The sequence below is a fragment of the Rhinolophus sinicus genome, linkage group LG01, assembly GCF_036562045.2.
Source record: "Rhinolophus sinicus isolate RSC01 linkage group LG01, ASM3656204v1, whole genome shotgun sequence".
Lineage (NCBI taxonomy): Eukaryota > Metazoa > Chordata > Mammalia > Chiroptera > Rhinolophidae > Rhinolophus > Rhinolophus sinicus.
The window spans coordinates 44,663,184-44,680,114 of NC_133751.1; the positions used below are offsets into that span (position 1 = coordinate 44,663,184).

General features: G+C 40.2%; 1 protein-coding gene across 16 annotated transcripts in view; it reads right to left on the bottom strand.

Annotated features, from left to right (window-relative positions):
- Positions 1 to 16,931, bottom strand: part of PEX5L (peroxisomal biogenesis factor 5 like) — a 203,830-nt gene that overhangs the window by 14,596 nt on the left and 172,303 nt on the right. For all 16 annotated transcript variants that reach the window (XR_012494900.1, XR_012494889.1, XR_012494899.1 and 13 more), the window contains 3 exons: positions 5,908 to 6,024; positions 3,512 to 3,655; positions 471 to 541 (listed from right to left, as the gene is read on the bottom strand). Coding sequence is in view for 13 of the 16 variants with exons in the window: in XM_074328363.1 (XP_074184464.1) it covers positions 471 to 541; positions 3,512 to 3,655; positions 5,908 to 6,024 (332 nt within the window). In the remaining 3 variants the exon portion in view is untranslated. The remainder of the gene's footprint in view (positions 1 to 470; positions 542 to 3,511; positions 3,656 to 5,907; positions 6,025 to 16,931) is intronic.

Genomic DNA, 16,931 nt, shown 5'->3' on the forward strand with positions numbered 1-16,931 from the left:
TAAGGTGTGATGCTACATGCATCCAAAGTAAGTCAGGGCTCAGGAGTTATACTTGCAGGTTGCTCAAAGTATCTCAGGAGAAGCTCTGTAGACACCAGGAACTAAAATTACACTGAGATTATCCTTAGTATGTTTTTCCTGAAGAAAATTTTCAGATGCTACAGAAGGCTAGAAAGTTAAAGGGAGCTATGTATTCAATGAATCTACTTCGTGACTGCGTTTCACATAGACTTTTCATGCCAATGAAGGTCAATTGATTTGTAGGTGGCGAAACATTGTGATTTAGGAACATTATTTCTTCATAAGTTCTTGTTTTCCAGAGTAAGTGCAAGTAAAACATGGCATCTCAGTACTCCTCCTGGCCAAATTCTTTACAGTGTACTTAAGGGTAAAAAGACAAATCTGAAACAATAGGAAATCCATTAATGAGTGTCCACCCAACCCATGATTTTGCATTTAGCTTCATCTACCTCTGGAGGGCGACAATAGCTGCTTGTTCATTTTCATTCTCTGCCTGGGTTATCCCGAGGAATTGCCATGCCTACAAAAAACAACCGATGTCAACATTTCAAGACGAAGCAGAATCACTCGTGTGCTATTGTTGGTTTGTTTACCTGTGACAGATCCCTCTGTGCAGAGCAACCTGTCTCAGGTGTGAGAGTCTTGTAAAAGGGAAAAATATCACATGCATTTCTTCATTCAAACTCTCTTGTGACATCTGGGTCAAATCTTCTGTCACTATTTACAAACTCTCAGTATTTATTCTCTCCTGTTACCCATGGAAACCTCTGAATTTCTGAGATTTCATGATGTTAGATATCTTAAAACCAAAAGATAGATATAAAGTTATGTATTTGTGAGGAAAACAGGTAGAAAAATAACCCAGAAATGTAGCTAGTCTTAAATTTATAAGAAATCTCAAGATGTACACAATGAAATTAGCTTGTATAAATGAAAGTCAAGCAGTCATTAGAAGATGTAACAGGAAATTTAGAAACTAGGGAAAACAAAACCATCAAGCCCCTATAATGTGTTCATTGCTCTAATATAATCCCTGTTAAAATGCATAAAACACATATAAAATGCAATCTGATGTATATATATAATTTTATAGCTTACACTTACTACTTTGTTGAATTATAAGTACTTTTTCATGTTTTTTTACAACATCCTCCTACTTATGATTTTTAATTTAAATTTTGCCCAATGGATATCCCATTATTTACTCAACCAATTCCCAATTATTGCTCTAAGGTTGTTTCCAATCCTTTGCTTTTGTAAATAATGTGATAATTTAAGATGATAATGTTTTTCATATCTAGAATGGAAGTTTTAATATAACAAATTTGTACTTATACACTTTTAAGAACAATAATTCTCACACCATTACAAGAACAATACACATCAACAAAACTTCTCATTACCCACACTGTCCTCAAATTTGCTTGGGGTGGGGGTATATCCAAGTCTTAGGGATTTAAAAAGGTTTGAGAAGTGCATAAAACTCTCTTACCTTTGAGAATCAATGCTATGAATATTTTGAAAAACAAATTATAGGAAAACACATAGTGTCATCTTAAAGTGCTGTAAAAATTATATTGGCTTTTACCCTTATGGATTGTTATTACACAAACTATATACACTCATAAAAAATATGAATTATTTCCCCCCAGAATATCTGTGATTCTTTTTAATCTTTCAAGTCTACAGAGCGCAGCCTCTCTTTTGATTTCACCTTCCACACATCTGAGAATGCATCCTAAGAAAAGATTGATGACATGCTCTTACTCTGGGGCTTTCTTCCTAGTCTTTGGGAGTGGTGTCATTTTCACTGTCCACAGATCGTCTGTTATCTTAGCCTTGGCGTCTCCATCGATTCAGAAGCCCTGGTTCCTTGTCTAGGGTTCACTAGTTACCAAGTGTCCTAATGTTCTTATTCATGAATCTGGGCTAATAACATATACCTTTTTTTTTTTTTTTTTTTTTTAAATGTTCTCGGGTTGCTGTGTCAAGTGATATAATACACATGAAAACACATAACATTTTGAAATGTAAGATGATATTATTTTTTTGGGGGGTGGCCTATGGTTTTCTATTAATGTAATGATTTTCTCTTCTACAATGATTCATATACTTTTTTAAAAAATGTCCAATATTTTGGTTCAGAATCCCAGCTCTCAGTTCCACCTCATTTCACTATCAATGAACAGGTTGATCATCAAGATACCAGGGGCTTTAGGGATCAGTGTACTTGTTTTTTTCCCACACAAAATGAGTACAACCAATAGTAATAATGAAGGCTCAATATTGATGTGCCAGGCATTGAACTGAGCCCTTTATTTGTATGAACTAATTTAATCCTCACAACATCCAATGAGATGGTTACATATGAGGAAACGACAGCTTAGGTTTAAATGACTTGTCCCTGGCTCGTGGCTAACCAGCACCAGAGCGTGATTTGAACCCACAAAGTTAGAAGAGCAGAGCCAAGATTCTTGACCACTATTCTACGCTGCCTTCTCAGCAACTGTATATACCTTCCCTAAAATTTCTGCAAATTCCTCTGGGAATATCCCTTATGTTTCCTGAAAATCATTCACGAAGTAAACAAGAAGCCTCTATACCTGCCTCTATCTTTTTAAAGGCCTTCGCAGATTTGGAAGTGTAGTGGACCAAAATCGGATCGCAGAAGCCTCTTTGCTGTCCTCGCAGCCTCTGTCTCCAATCACCCTTCCCACCTCAGAGAAAGGGGTTTTTCTAACATGCAAATCCAAATGTGTCCCTCTTCCCTAGTGGCTCCCCATGGTTTACAGGATGACGTTCCAATTCTTGTCTACCTCTCCTTGCCTCCTCTTCTGCCGTTCTCTCCACCTCTCCCCATCTGACCCAATGTTTCAGGTCCCTCTGCTACCCTCATACCATTTCCTCTAACCAACAACTCGACTCCCCTGCTGCTTTTAATTAATCCCCTCTCCTTCAAACCTCAGCTTTGGATTTCCTCGTAGGGGAAGGCTGGCTCTCCTAGCCTCCTGTGCGTGCTCTGATGCTGCATTTATGACACTGCACTGATTTATTTATTTGTCTCTCCAGATAAACCACCTCCATGTCTTTTCAACTTTTTCATTTTCTCAGATCTTCAGTGTTTAAAGCCAGTGTCTGGCACACTCCCTGGGCATAGTAGGTGCTCAATAGATGAGTGAGGAAATCAAGAGTGAGCTATAGCATGGCTGTAGACCCAGGCAAGATGGTGCACTACCCCCAAAATCCACTGCTGGGCTTCCAGGAAGGCAATTTTAGTTTTTCATTTCCTGGCCCCACCTTTTGCTTTGGGGCACTGTAGATACTGCAGATATGGTTAGGAAACAGGTTATATCAGACTAAACCAGGTTAACTCCTTTGGGAACCTTTACTTGATGAAAATGCCACCCAGTAGAGCCCAGTGTCACCCTCTGTCCCTCTTTAGCACATGCAGCCAATTTCTGAGCCGGGCAGGATGAAGGGGAAATGACACCTCTGCATCTCCAGGGTCCTGAAGAATTGCTGCTTCCATGAACAGGATGGTGACTGGCAGGTCCCCTTCCTTCAGCCTTTTCAAACCTTCTTCAAAGGCTCCAGGCCAGTCCTTGAAGGGGTTTTCAGTGTGGAAGTAATATCCCTACAACACAGAGAAGGGCCAACACAAGATCCATCGATTTAGCTCTTCAGGCTCAAAATTTTAATTTAATATCACTAAGCTAATTTAATGAATTAAATTAATGTAATTACAATTAAATTTCAATTACTGTTTTTTTCCTTATTAAGACTGTACATTTTCAATGTATAAATTTTATTTTGCTATTGAATAAAATAAAAAGAAACAAAAAGTTACCCATAATGCCGCAACCTAAATATCATCACTGCTAATATTTTGGGAGTTGTTTTCCTTCTGATTATCTCTTTTGTTCATTTTGGTTTAGCCACTTCTCCCCAAGATTTTAAAAATACTGAGGTTTTGGACACTTTGCTGTGTGTTGCCACCCAGTCCCCTGAAGTGTTAGTACTACGTAGTATGCATCTGTTTACGTCCTGTGGCCTTTTGAGGGCTACAAACCATAGTAATATTTAAGATTTTTTTTTTTTGCCCTCCCACTCCTCAAACCAGTTTTTGCCCCACTGATGGCCATATTACCCACTGAGAATGCATGTTTTAAAGTTATAGATATTCTTTTATTGTAAAAATGTAAGCAATGCAGAATGTACAAATAATCTAGTATTTTCTATAGGTATATAAATTAAACAAATAAGCTCATATTATATGTGAAGTTTTGTAGCTTAAGCCTCACTTAATTTTAGTTATTATAATTACTTATATTATGTTAAAATTTATTTAATCAATCCCCTATTGATGGACATTCAAATAACTTTCATTTTTTTATCGTAAAGCAACAGTGAAAGCCTCATGCTCAAGTCTTTGTCTGCCTTGTTTATTACCTTATGATAGACTTTTAGAGAAATTTATTAGACTGAAAGCTATGAACTATTTGGAGGCCCTTGATATGTGTAGCTGTATTATTTTGGAGAAAATGTGTCCCAATTTAAACTCTCATCAGAAGTATCTGAGAGACATTATTTGTTGCAACTTTGCTAGCATACATTATCATAAAATCCTTTTAATTTGATAGATACAAATGATATAGTCTGTTGATGCTATTAAGGTTTTAAAATAGAACAAATGGAGACCTGTATTCTCCATAGATGCTTAGAAAGACAAAACCCCTTATCAAAAGTCACAGGGTATGACCAGCTTATACAGTGGTGTTGTGAATATGGGGTCTCAGAAGTAAGCTCAGGGTCTCAGCCATGCCTCAGGTTCAAGGATTATAGCCCAAAGTCTGATGATCTGTATCAATGTTCTTCCTTCTTACTTACTTTTCCCTTTTGTGGAAGAGACAGTTATTTTTAATGAGGTGGTTGTTCTGACTTTATGAAATTGCCTGGTCTGCTGAGGGACACAGATCATTGGGAAGAGAAATACATTTTAATGACTATGTAGATTAAAATGTAAATCCCCTAAATTCAGAGACTATTAATCATCATTTCCCTAGAATCTAGTGCAGAGTAGACACAAATAAGTATTTGTTGGATTGAACTAAGTATCACAGAAATTATCCAGAACTAAATATTATGGAGACTTCCACCACCACAAAAACCATAACACTCATATATCTCTCCCACCCCGTGCAAGAAAATTCCACATCTCTATCTTTCAAGTTATTTAAACTTATTTCTCAAGTTTTTTTTTTCCAACTGTTTTTAAAAGTACAAATTGAAGGGTAACTGGGACTTCATGGGTAATTTGGCTAGTTGTTCACTGCATTCACATATTTGCTGGGGCTCCGATCAGGGAAGTATTCCTGAGGAATCTCCTTGGGACTTGACCTGGTTGTGTGAACGGTATATTTACCACTGAGTTTCTTTGTTAGCTGCACAATGACAATGGGTGAAATACAGTCCCGAGCTCTGCTTCCCTTCCCTGCCCACTGGTATCACTTCTGTTAGTTCATCGACATGGCTCACGTGACTGACGACAAAAAGCATCGTGGGATTAGCCCAGTTCTTGTTCCAACCCACCCTCAATGTCAGTTACTTCTCCAACTGGCCCGCAGTCAAGATCCAAGCTCTGGTTGGCTGCCAAACTGTTTTCCTTCACACCGATAAAAATAAAGCTATTCCATTCCAGCTTTGCTGCCTCCACATATTAGATGATTATATTGTTTTCATCGACCAGAATTTCTTCTAGGTCAGATTGACATTAAATTGTCTGTTTGATTCGTGGATTTTCACAAAATAGTTGTCTACTAATTTATTAAACAATTATCCCAAGAGGTTGAGAAAACCGGTCAGCATGGATAAGAAGAGATTGGTCACCTTCTCGCTAGCTGAGATCGTAACTTGATTTTGGGCTTCTTGGTTCTCAGATATCCAGTTCCTCCGGGCCATTTCTTCCCATTCCGCTTGCATCTTATCCCAAAACTCTGTGTCTGACTAGGAGACAGGAAAAATTAAGAGAGATGGATTTAAGAACATGCTAAATCATTTAGTTTATTTCCAGAAAGACAGTTTTCCTCATAGATCAAAATGAGTTCTGAGGAGGAATAAAATGTTGAAACTGGCCACATCCAATGACACCCACAGTTAAAGAGGGTGGTAGGTTCTGAGATGAGGGGGAGACCGGTGCTTAGCTTTTAGGTAGCTCCCGGGCAAATTGGCCCAACCTCCAAGAGGATGAGAGGGTGTGACTGGGGGGTGGGGGGACTGGCTTGGACTCTGATCCCCATGGGTCAGGGAAATAGAGAGAATTGGATTGAAGGAACCACTTGGGGCTCGTTCGGCTATTAGCAGTTAGCATGACAGATAAAAGGGTGAAGACTGTCCTTGTTTTCTGGCACCACAGAAGCCTTCCAGATTTGGTGCTGAAACCCAAGTTACCTGCCAGTGTGGTAAGAGAGATGCTTAGAAACCACATAATTTTCTTTAAAGAAAACAAAGAAGTGGGTATTCCTTGATCACCTGAGTCTGGGACTGAGATCCAGACTCTTTACCTGCAAATCTCAATTTCTACAGTTCTAAGTCCAGTGACTTGTTGACATGCCATCAACCCGACTTGAGGTTGTCCTTCACCTTTCAATCCCCCTGGTCTCACCCTCCACTCCATCATCATGCCTGAGTGGTGGTTGTCTGTGGCGGGAACTCTTCTTCAAAGTTGCTTTGAATGATAAATATAACCTTATGTCTTTTGCATACAAATGTTCAGGGAATAAAGGCAAGCTTAATGTGATTATTCCCGGCCACTAAATAAATTGCTCAAGTTCACTGGGCAACTTTTATATCCAGAATATTCAATCCTACAACAGAAATGGGTCCTGTCCTTTCAGTGGGGGCCTCCCTTCACTGAGGGCATCTTGACAATCTGTGTCTCGGATGCTGGAAGCACATGGAATGGCCACCACTTATTCAGGTTAATGTTAGTAATGAAATTCAAAATTTCTTTTTCAATGAGTCTTTCTAGTAGAATACCAAACAGACAAACAGAACAATCTCAGATATACAAAAGCAATGGCTAGATAAAAGACTAGAAGGAAATATGCTACCACGTTAAGAGTAATCTATCTTTGAATGAAGGGATCATAGGTGATGTTTCTCCTGCTTCTTTACATTTTTCCATACTTTCTGGATTTTCTCAGTATGCATTGATTTTATAATTAAAAAAGGTTAAAAATGACAAAAAAGAGAAATAAATTAACTTTCCTCTTTTAATACCCTGACAACTGAGGGTTTAGGTACTGAGGAGTTAGGAGAAAAATTTTTGGAGACTCAGTTTCTTGAATAGCTTTTCCAAGATGCAGGTTCAACCTGTCTGCATAGATAAGAAGAGAAATCTGGTAAGTGAATTTTTCAGTGTTTACTGACTTTCCCAAGGCCCCTGGTGGGTGATGTGAAATGCCAATGATTTCCAGTACTTTCTAAGGCAGTTATATGTTCCCTTAGTGAGATTCCTTAGAATTTAAAGCTTTTACAAGTCTTGTGAAAGAAAGAATGAGGGGGATTTTATAATGTGTACATCTGGGTTACAAAAGGACGCATTACCTTTCCTGAAGTTTCAAATCAGAGCGGTCTATACATCAATAAGATCGCTGTGGAAAACCAAGCCTCAGCTGAGGTGGGCTGCCAGGCCCTCACTTAATAAGCTACACCAGGCCTGACTGTTACCACTTAGGATAAATTCTGCTGACTAATTAAAGTGCACAGCACAATTTCATTTAATTACGGAAGACTACTTGTAGCACAATCAATTTTCTTCTAATCTCAGAATCCAGACTTCATTCACGTAACTGCAATTAACACTGCTTTTTTCTATTTCTAATCAATTTGAGAGAAACCTGAAACATACTTGAATTTTTAACTTTTTAGTCATGCCTCAGGGGAATGTATTGATGATTTTCTTAGCTGTTCTGGGATTTTGGTAGATTGTTGTTCATATTCTACAGGTAGTAAGTTATCTGCTTACACCAGAAATGTGCTATTGTTTGCAATCCATGCTCATTTTTAAAAACAGCTTTCTGATTATAACAATGGTAGATATTTATAGACAATTTGGGATATGCAGTATGATGGTTTTTAAGAATGGCAGCTTTCTCCTCAGCTGAACCTGGGAACAAATGCTGGCTCCATCACCGACCTTCTGCAAGTTCCTTAATCTCTCTAGGTCTCATTTGCCTTATCTTTAAAATGAAGATATAATAGTGATCTTCGTTAGTAGTTATGATGACTACATGAGAAAATGTATCTATGGCATAAAGCACATGGTCAATGCTCAATTAAAGTAGGTTCTTATTAGTGTTTTTGTAGCATTGAAAAATATAAAGAGTGAACAAAAAACGCCCACAACCTCAAAGCTCAAATATACATCTCTGAGTATTTTGGTGTTTTAGTTGGCTGTAAATACATATCCTTGTCCTCTGAAGACAGCTTTCCTCTCCTCATTTAAATCTTTCCCTTCTACTTAGTTATTCAAAAAGTTAAGAATGTTATGGTAAAAATGGACTGTTTTGTAGCAATTAAAATGGTACTTAGGAAGAGTTCATTACAACATGGAATAGTCTTTGAGTTACAATGTTCCTTGAGCAGTAGTATGATCACAATGATAGAAAACAACAACAAATAATACGTGTAGGGAAAAAAACTATAGAAAAATGCACCAATAGCACTGCTTGCATGGGATGGGATTTTGAGCAATTTGCCCCATCACCTTTCTTTGTACTTCTCAGCATTTTCCAAATTTTCTATTGCTAGCATGTATTATTTTGGTGAAAAAGTAAGATTTGGTTAAAAAACTCTGACTTCTTTTCAATTTTATTTCCTCCATGATGTTTTTTGCAATGACACCCCCCACCCCCCCACCGCCCCACCAGAGCAATTTCTTGCCTCCTTGAATTCCTTCAATACAGGTAGGATGTGTCAGTGGTTTGGAAGAAGACAGGTATGTGCTAGAAGCTGCCATCATTCCCATGAACTTGAGCAAGGCATTTTAACCCATCTGTATATTACGTTTTCTCATTTGTACAGTGAGAAGCCTGGGTTTATTAGACAAATAGCTCAGGCATATTTGTCTATGCAGATTGGCTCAAAAGATCAGCATAAGGGGAAAGGGAGATCTTAGCCCAGGATCACATTTTTTTTTTGAAGGGGGCTTCAAGCCTGTTCACTGATCTCCAAAAATTATACTTTAAAGCACTTTCCCAAAAGTATATTTGACATTTTTCCTTCACTTTTTGATTGTAAACTAGAAAATAAAAATTTCTATAAGAATCATGACAAAATTAAATGTTAATTAGATTAAAATATAAAGAATAAGAAAACAAGCAACGTAGAACCAGGAGATTGTAAGGAGTAGTGGCATAGTATCAGTTCCCATTCATAGGTCTATTTTGGTCATCCTTGAGTTAAAATAGAGATACTTTCAATTTTGTGGTCAAACATAACTGTCGATTAGAAAGATGCTGGGGTTGTGTTGTGAAAGAACTGAGCAGTGTGAAGCATATGCCGGTTCTGCCTGTGAGGGGGCTGGCTTTCTTTTGGCCTCTTCAGCCAGCCAATGATTAACTGTTACTGGATCAAAACTTTCAAAAAACAACCAACCTGCCAACCAACCCATTCTGTATATGCAAAAGAAAAGAGAGTACCCCTTGCATTGTGAGGAATGAAAACTCACTATGAGAGGCTGGGTCAAGTATTTGCCACCCAATAAGCAGTTTTTGTTGAAGGGAAATTACGTGCAGTTTGGGACCTCACTGTCTTTAGACCCAGTAGCCCAGGTTGGTGAAGACTGGCTGAAAGGTCCCCACTCACCACATCTCTTGACTAAGCTCTTGACTAAGAGCTCAGTAATAGTCGAGGATTCCGGATGGTTGCTCAAAGAACATATTCAACCTGGGCCTGCAATCATAGACATACAGCACCCTGATCAAGGATGGGATAGAATTTGAATTGGTCAGAGGTTTTTGTTTTGCTTTGTTTTGTTTTGGATTGGTCAGAATCAGTTTGAGCTCTGGGTATAGTCTGGGGTGTCCCATGTAGTGAAGATCATTGACAAACTGGAGTCTACTCAGGCAACAACGAAAGGGCAAGAGTAACCCTGTTTATGGAGTAATTCACCTAGAAAAGCATGACTCAGGGGTGATGCGGCTTAGCCTTATACAGACAGCAGAAGTAGGATGAGTAAATGGCAGTTCCAAAGGGACAGACTTTTATCAAATACAATATGAAGCCTGAACATGCAATGGGCTGCTTCCTCCTCTGAGGGATGGGTTCCGCAACATTAGAAGTCTTCAAACAGAAACAAAATGACCAACGTGAGGAGTGCTGTAAAGACAATGCACAGATGAGATGCAGGTTTGACCCCGTGAAATCTGCAGTCTCTTACAACCCTGAGGGGGCTCTGGTGACAACACTACTAAGGAATTGATTTACTGAATGAAACTGAAAGGCTCAAAATTAATAAAACCTTTCTGAAAAATCAAAACAAAACAAAAGAATGACGAGACAGCGGGGGTCAGAGAAGCCAGATATCTACACTCAAAATACCCTGCTTCAGACTCCTAAGCTCGTGAGGACCGTCGTGTATACTTGGAGATGGGATCCTAAAGCACAGGAGAAGCAGGAAACCTCCAGCAGGGGGAGCAGACCGAGGAAGCAAGCCGGAAGGGGTGGCAAAAAGCAATGAGCTAAGAAATTGATCTATCATGCACGCCCTTTCCCCAATCTAAACAATGTAGGGAAGAAAATGCGTAGGCTTTGGCATCAGGTAGAACAGGCAGGATCCTGGCTATGCCCCTTGTCACGTGACCTCTTCAACTTGGTTTCCTCTTAGAAACTGAGAGTGCTTGTGCAAGGTTAAGTGGAACAATGCATGTAAAGTGCTTAGAACTTGTTACATTAAGAACTAAGGAATTGGCAGGTAGTGTTATTTTATACTTGTAAATGAAAAAGAATATCTCCCAGGGTAGATAGAGGAGGCAGTCCCACGAACAGTAAACTGTGTTGTGTGGTTCAGAAGTGTTGAAAAACAAACATATTGGTACTAGCACTCAACATCGATTTTCTGGTTGCCTCTAGGTTACGTGTGCTTCCTTGTTTAATGGAGCTGGCCATCACTGCAGATGTTGGCAGGCACCTGGGAAAACAGCCTGAGGCTCTCACCAAACAGTGTGTCAGCAGATTAGCCACAGAAATGTGGGGAGGAAAAATTGGAAATGACGAGAAGGAGAGGAGAAGGCACAGGAGGCTGGAAATAATGCAATACAAGGCTGCAGCAGGATGTCAGCAGGCAACTAAGGGCCATTTCTAACAGAGACTCTAAGGTAGTTTTCTGTTCTTTCTATTCTTCTCCTCTGGCGAGGAGCAAAGAGGAAGGGAATATTAAAACATAGCGAGCAAAACCTGTCCTCCAAAGGGGCAGGAGTTATTGGCCTATTCTTAGCAACGAATGCCTTTGCAGAGCTGGAGTTTCACATGATTATACCTATGTTTGTGGTTCCAGTGGTATTTGCATTCACCACAAAGACCGGCTCCGAAGGTGCCCTGGAACTGGAGGTTTGGAGACTAAGCCTGGTTTTGCTGCCACTTGGGAGTAAGGTTTTGTGGGGTCAACATCTCAGAGGCTGTTTATTTCTTGCAGGCCTCCTAGCTGCTCTTCGGGCAACTAGCAGCCTGTGACTGCAGGGCTACTTTACCATAGACATGAGGAAATGCGGACGGTCCTGGGGTTGGAGCCTTGTCTCATGCTCCGTGTGACAACAGCCATGTGATAAAGGATCTGTATGCGGATGGTGAACTACAAGCAGTGTGACTTGGTTCCAGAGGGGTGTCTTCTCCTTTAGCCATGTCTACAGGTACTGAAAAGGTACAGGGAAACTCTCTACTAGTTTTAAAAAATAAAGTATTGGAAATATTTACTGAATCCAAACTATGTGTTTGGGTTTTGCATTATAGGACTATTAAACAAAACAAAACACCTAGCTCTGGATACTACTCTCAAGAAGTTCACTGGCCAATGATAAAAATAAAAATAGAGGTAACTGTTATTCAGGATAGGGTGAACAAATGATGCAAAAGGAGATGCAATTATTTGCTCAAAGTCACACTATTCTGGTAAATAGCCAGAATTCAAGATATTTCATTTTTCCCCTTTTATGGCAGATTGCATCTTTCAAAATGGCTACCGCAGTATTTCTGGTCCTTCATCCTCTTTAGAATGTTGCTGCACTTCATGAAGAGGTAAAGTCCATTGCCTGTTTTTGGACACTTCCCTTGAGAAACAGAACGCAATGACACTGACCTGATGTGACTTTCGAAGCTAGATCCTCAAAGGGGATATAGCTTCTGCTATATGTTATTGGACAGTGTGTGTGTGTGTGTGTGTGTGTGTGTGTGTGTGTGTGTGTGTGATCACAGTTCTCCAGAACACAGCTTGGAAAAGGCTGATATAGAGACCCAGGGCATGAGCATTCCACCAAAACAGAGATTGCTGGCGACAAATAAATTTGGTGTATCCTGAGACGTTATCAGGGATAGGAATTTACCCTATATAGTTTGTTTTTATGTGATTGTTTTCAGTGGAACTCATTTCCAATTAGCCAGCAGGTCCTCTAATCCTCACATCTGCTGTGTGAATCAGAATTCTTTAAGATTTTGTTGTTATTGTTGCAGAAAAATAAATGAAACCCAGAATGTGGAGGAAAGAATCAAAATAATTTTTTGGGGGAAGACAACTGATTTGATGTATTTCTTGTTTCAGTATTAACTAGTCATTGAAAATGGCCTTTGAAACTACATATAATTATGTACACAGATTGAACAAAGACTGGAAGAAACATGAAAAAATGATAACGGTTAATTTATTAATGTAGTGGGATTTCTGGGTAGTTCCTGACTTTCCTTCCCCCAACCTTTTGTTTTCTCTTATTGTTATTGCTTTTAAAATAATTTAAATAAGAAACTCTTTGATAAAGAAATTATGTCCTGGTGACCAACAACTTTTAAGTTCTATAATTGTTTCAGGGCCTGCAAAACTTGCAAATAGTCTTTATACTGGGAGTAGTGATTCAGGGCAGGAGTTTGGGAGTTAGACTGGTTGGAATTCCAGTTGCATCGCTTAATTGTGGTATGACCTAGAACAAGTTGCCAAATCTATGTCCCAGTGTTACCACATTAAAATGGGAGGGACAGTCACTTGCTAGGGCTACTGTAAAGTGTTGGGCTATCCACCAGGAGTAGCATTTATAGCTATAACTAAAGTAAGCTAAGGATGTCTGGGTATATAAATAGGTTCCTTCTTCTTCCTCTTTCCTTTGCTTCAGGGCAAGGCCACCACAGAGATTGGTTTAGAAGCAATTTCCTTTGCAACATTTTTTCCTAGTGATAAAGAATTTTACCTGCTATAGCTAATGCCCATGATGACACTACCTTCCACAGTGGAAATCCGCCCCTCTCATTTAGGGTTATTTAAGGAAAAAAAACTGGGCCAGTCATTTTGATGGAAAAGTCAGATTTAAAAAAAAATCACTCCTATTGTATTGATCAATCATATTGTACTGATATTTTGACTTTCTCCCTTTTTATTTCTGACTACCTGATTGTCACAACAGTTGGCCAGGTGTGAAGACAGAGTCTTGATCGAGTGTGTTATCTTACGAGGGTATTGGGAAGGAAAATGGCTGAACCTGCTTTCTTTACACTGAAATCAAACTGGCTGACTCAAGGGCAGGGCAAGGATTCTGCAAAGCAGTCAAGAGCCCCCAGCCCTGGATCAGGGTGGTGGTATCACAGGGGGAGGGGAACATGTTCATGCTACCTGGAGCTAATATCCAACTGTTCGTAACTACTGTGGAGCGAGGTAGTGCTGTTACACCCACCAATGCCTTTAAAATTCCAGATGGTCAAAATCATTACACATTCTCCTTGTGTATTGATTTATTGGCCTGTAAGGATTAATTTGGATAGAAATGGAGAAATATTTTCTCTGCCAAGGATACTCGGCACTGCATCTAGCTTCTTGGCTTCAACTGCCTCATTCCCAGTATCAAAACACAGAAGAGAAGCCCAATCAAATGCCAGACGAGAGACTCTGCTGGCCCAGGAGAAAATCTGCCGTCGCAGCACTCTTTTCTACAAAATCTAACTGACAGTGGAGGGGAGGCTATGGATGGATTGACATTCCTGTATTTCCAATTATTAGACTGTACTGGCAAGATTTGCTGGACATTAACAAATGATATATCCCTCATTGGTCTTAGGAACTAGTTATTATGTAATTAGGAACACATTTTGAAGGGCCAGACATAACATTTTTTTTTTAAAGAAATACTTATCAGGGGTGTCCAAACTTTTTTCAACATTTTTCACCAAGGGCCATATGCAGTAAAACACACAAACAGCCGGGCCAGTCACTCGAGGTGAAGTACGTATTGCCGCACCTGGTTTATTTATGTAAACTAAATACATTTTTGGAATTTGCTGCAGGCCAATAAAAAATGGATCGCGGGCCGCAGTTGGCCCACGGGCCGCAGTTTGGACACCCCTGACTTAGATGTACGAGATGCCAGTGCTTTCCTAATGTCTTTATAAGATGGACTTTTTGCCATACAAAACCACTTTTATTGAGGTGATTCATAGAATTTGAAGAATAGCATCTTCTCAAAGTAATTTATTGTACATACTTATACACTGAATTCACTCATTCAGCCAAGTTATTGACAAGCCTACTGTGGAGCAGGCAGTGCTGCTGTAACCTGGGGATAGCCGTGAGCAGGGCAGGTGTGATCCTGCCACAGGAGCGTGTGGTCTGGTGGGGCACAGACAGATGCAATACAGGATTGTAAGGGGAGAAAAGGTGCTTTAGTAGCAAAGGGGAGGGGAACCCAACCTAGACTGGGGAGTTCAGGGATCTTCTAAGAGGGATCTTCTTAGAGTTCAGATACTCTAAGAGTGAACAGAAGTTAGCCAGGTGATGGGGTGAGGAAAGAACATTTCTGACAGGAGGACTAGCCAGTGCAAAAGCTGAGAGGAAGATTACACAGCCTATTCTGGGAAGTGATCAGCTATTATGACGCCAGTGTAGACATTAAGGTGGGAGTCAGAGCTGAGGATGCAGAAGCAAGAATGGTCTAGACCATGAAGGATCTTATAAAGCCAGGTCCATGAGTTTGCACTTTATTTTGAGGACAAGGGGGATGTCATCATTCAGATCTGTGGTTTAGAAAGCTTGCTCAGGCTGAAGTGAAGGAAATGGAATCGTGCAGCCTTCCAATCTCCACTCTGGAGGTAGTGAGACGAGTTAACAGGCTGTCACATTCTGTACAAGAGATGATGGTGACCAGAGTAGGGTGTTGGCAGGAGAGATGGGGAGAAAGGGGTGGATCTGAGATGTATTTAGTAGCATCAACAAGACTTGGTGTTTGATTAGATGTTGGGGTGAGGAGAGAGGTAAGAGAGAGAGAGATACGAGGCTCTTTGCTTGGGGGATTCTATTCCCTGAGTTAGAGAACAGAAAAGGCAAAGTACGGTTATGGTGAAGAGCTTGGGTCCCTATATGTTCCGTGTAAGGCACCTCTGCTATGTGCGAGCATGCATGTTAAGTAGGCTGTGGGGTATGTGGGTTTGTTCTCAGGAGGAAAATCAGAGCCAGCATGTGAGCGGTGACCGGAATCACGTGGGGGGATGTGCTCAACTAGCGAGATTGTATCAGGAGAGGAGGGCAGGCTGCCTGGCATCGCACTCCGGGGAACAAGGAACAGGCAGAGGAGGAAGAACTCACTGGAGAGGAAGAAAGAGTGTGGGGTCAGAAAATGCAACAGAAGAGAACCCATAAGGGGAGGAAGGGTTTAATAGTTGAATGCTGCTGAGAGGTTAAATTTGGCTAAAGTGTGTCTTTGAGCATGAACAGTAATGGAGATGTGATGGTTTTGTCCAGAGCAACGTCCGTGGAATAGGGGTGGAAGCCAGATCACCACAGGTTGTAAACAAATGAAAATAAAAAGACACACACTCTGTCATACATAGTAACAATAAATAAAACCATCTTTGGAATGTTTGTGGAGTTACTGAAACTGTGAAATAACTGAAAAATCCTGATCTTCACTTAACTAGCTACCCCCCCCTCAGTTTTATGCATTTATATCTAGCCACGTACCCACCCACTTACCGATGTACTTATCTATCTAGTGAATATTTAACTATTAAGCTAAATGGCTTATTTGAATCATCGCCAAAGGTAAGGATAGTAGTGGGGTAGGGAAAGAAACTGCCATGTTTTCTTTTCCTGTTTTTTTGTCTCATAGAATCTGAGCTTCACACAGGAAGGAAGAAGCCTTAGGAACACCTGGTGTACCTCCTCCCTTTGGAGATGAATTGTGGGACGTGGGGCAGAAGAGAGACAGATTAGGAGGCTATTGCAGTAATCTGGGATGAGACCAGGGTGATTGCAACGGGAACAGACAGGAAAGAGTGAATCAGCGATTTTCTAAGTGAAGAAATAGGAGGATTTAGTGAAAACTGCATTGCTTCTTACCAAGAGCAACAATAGTCACTTTAAATATGTATAATTTTTAAAGAGCTTTCAAATGTATTAACTTAGTTGACCTTCATAAGTGACTTGTCCAAGGTCACTAGCTGCTTAATAATTGAACCAGCGTCAGACTCACATCTTGTCTTTCTCTTACGCCCTTTTCACTCACGCAAGCCTTGTTCCCTCAGCCTGCTCGGCGGCTCCAGCCTGTCCTTGCGTTAAGGATCAGTCAGTGTTGTTGCTTGGAAAGTATGATCTTGATTGGAGGAAAGAGCAGAACAGAGTCCTTCTGCTTGTCTCTTGTCACTTAATTTTCTGAGACAAACCA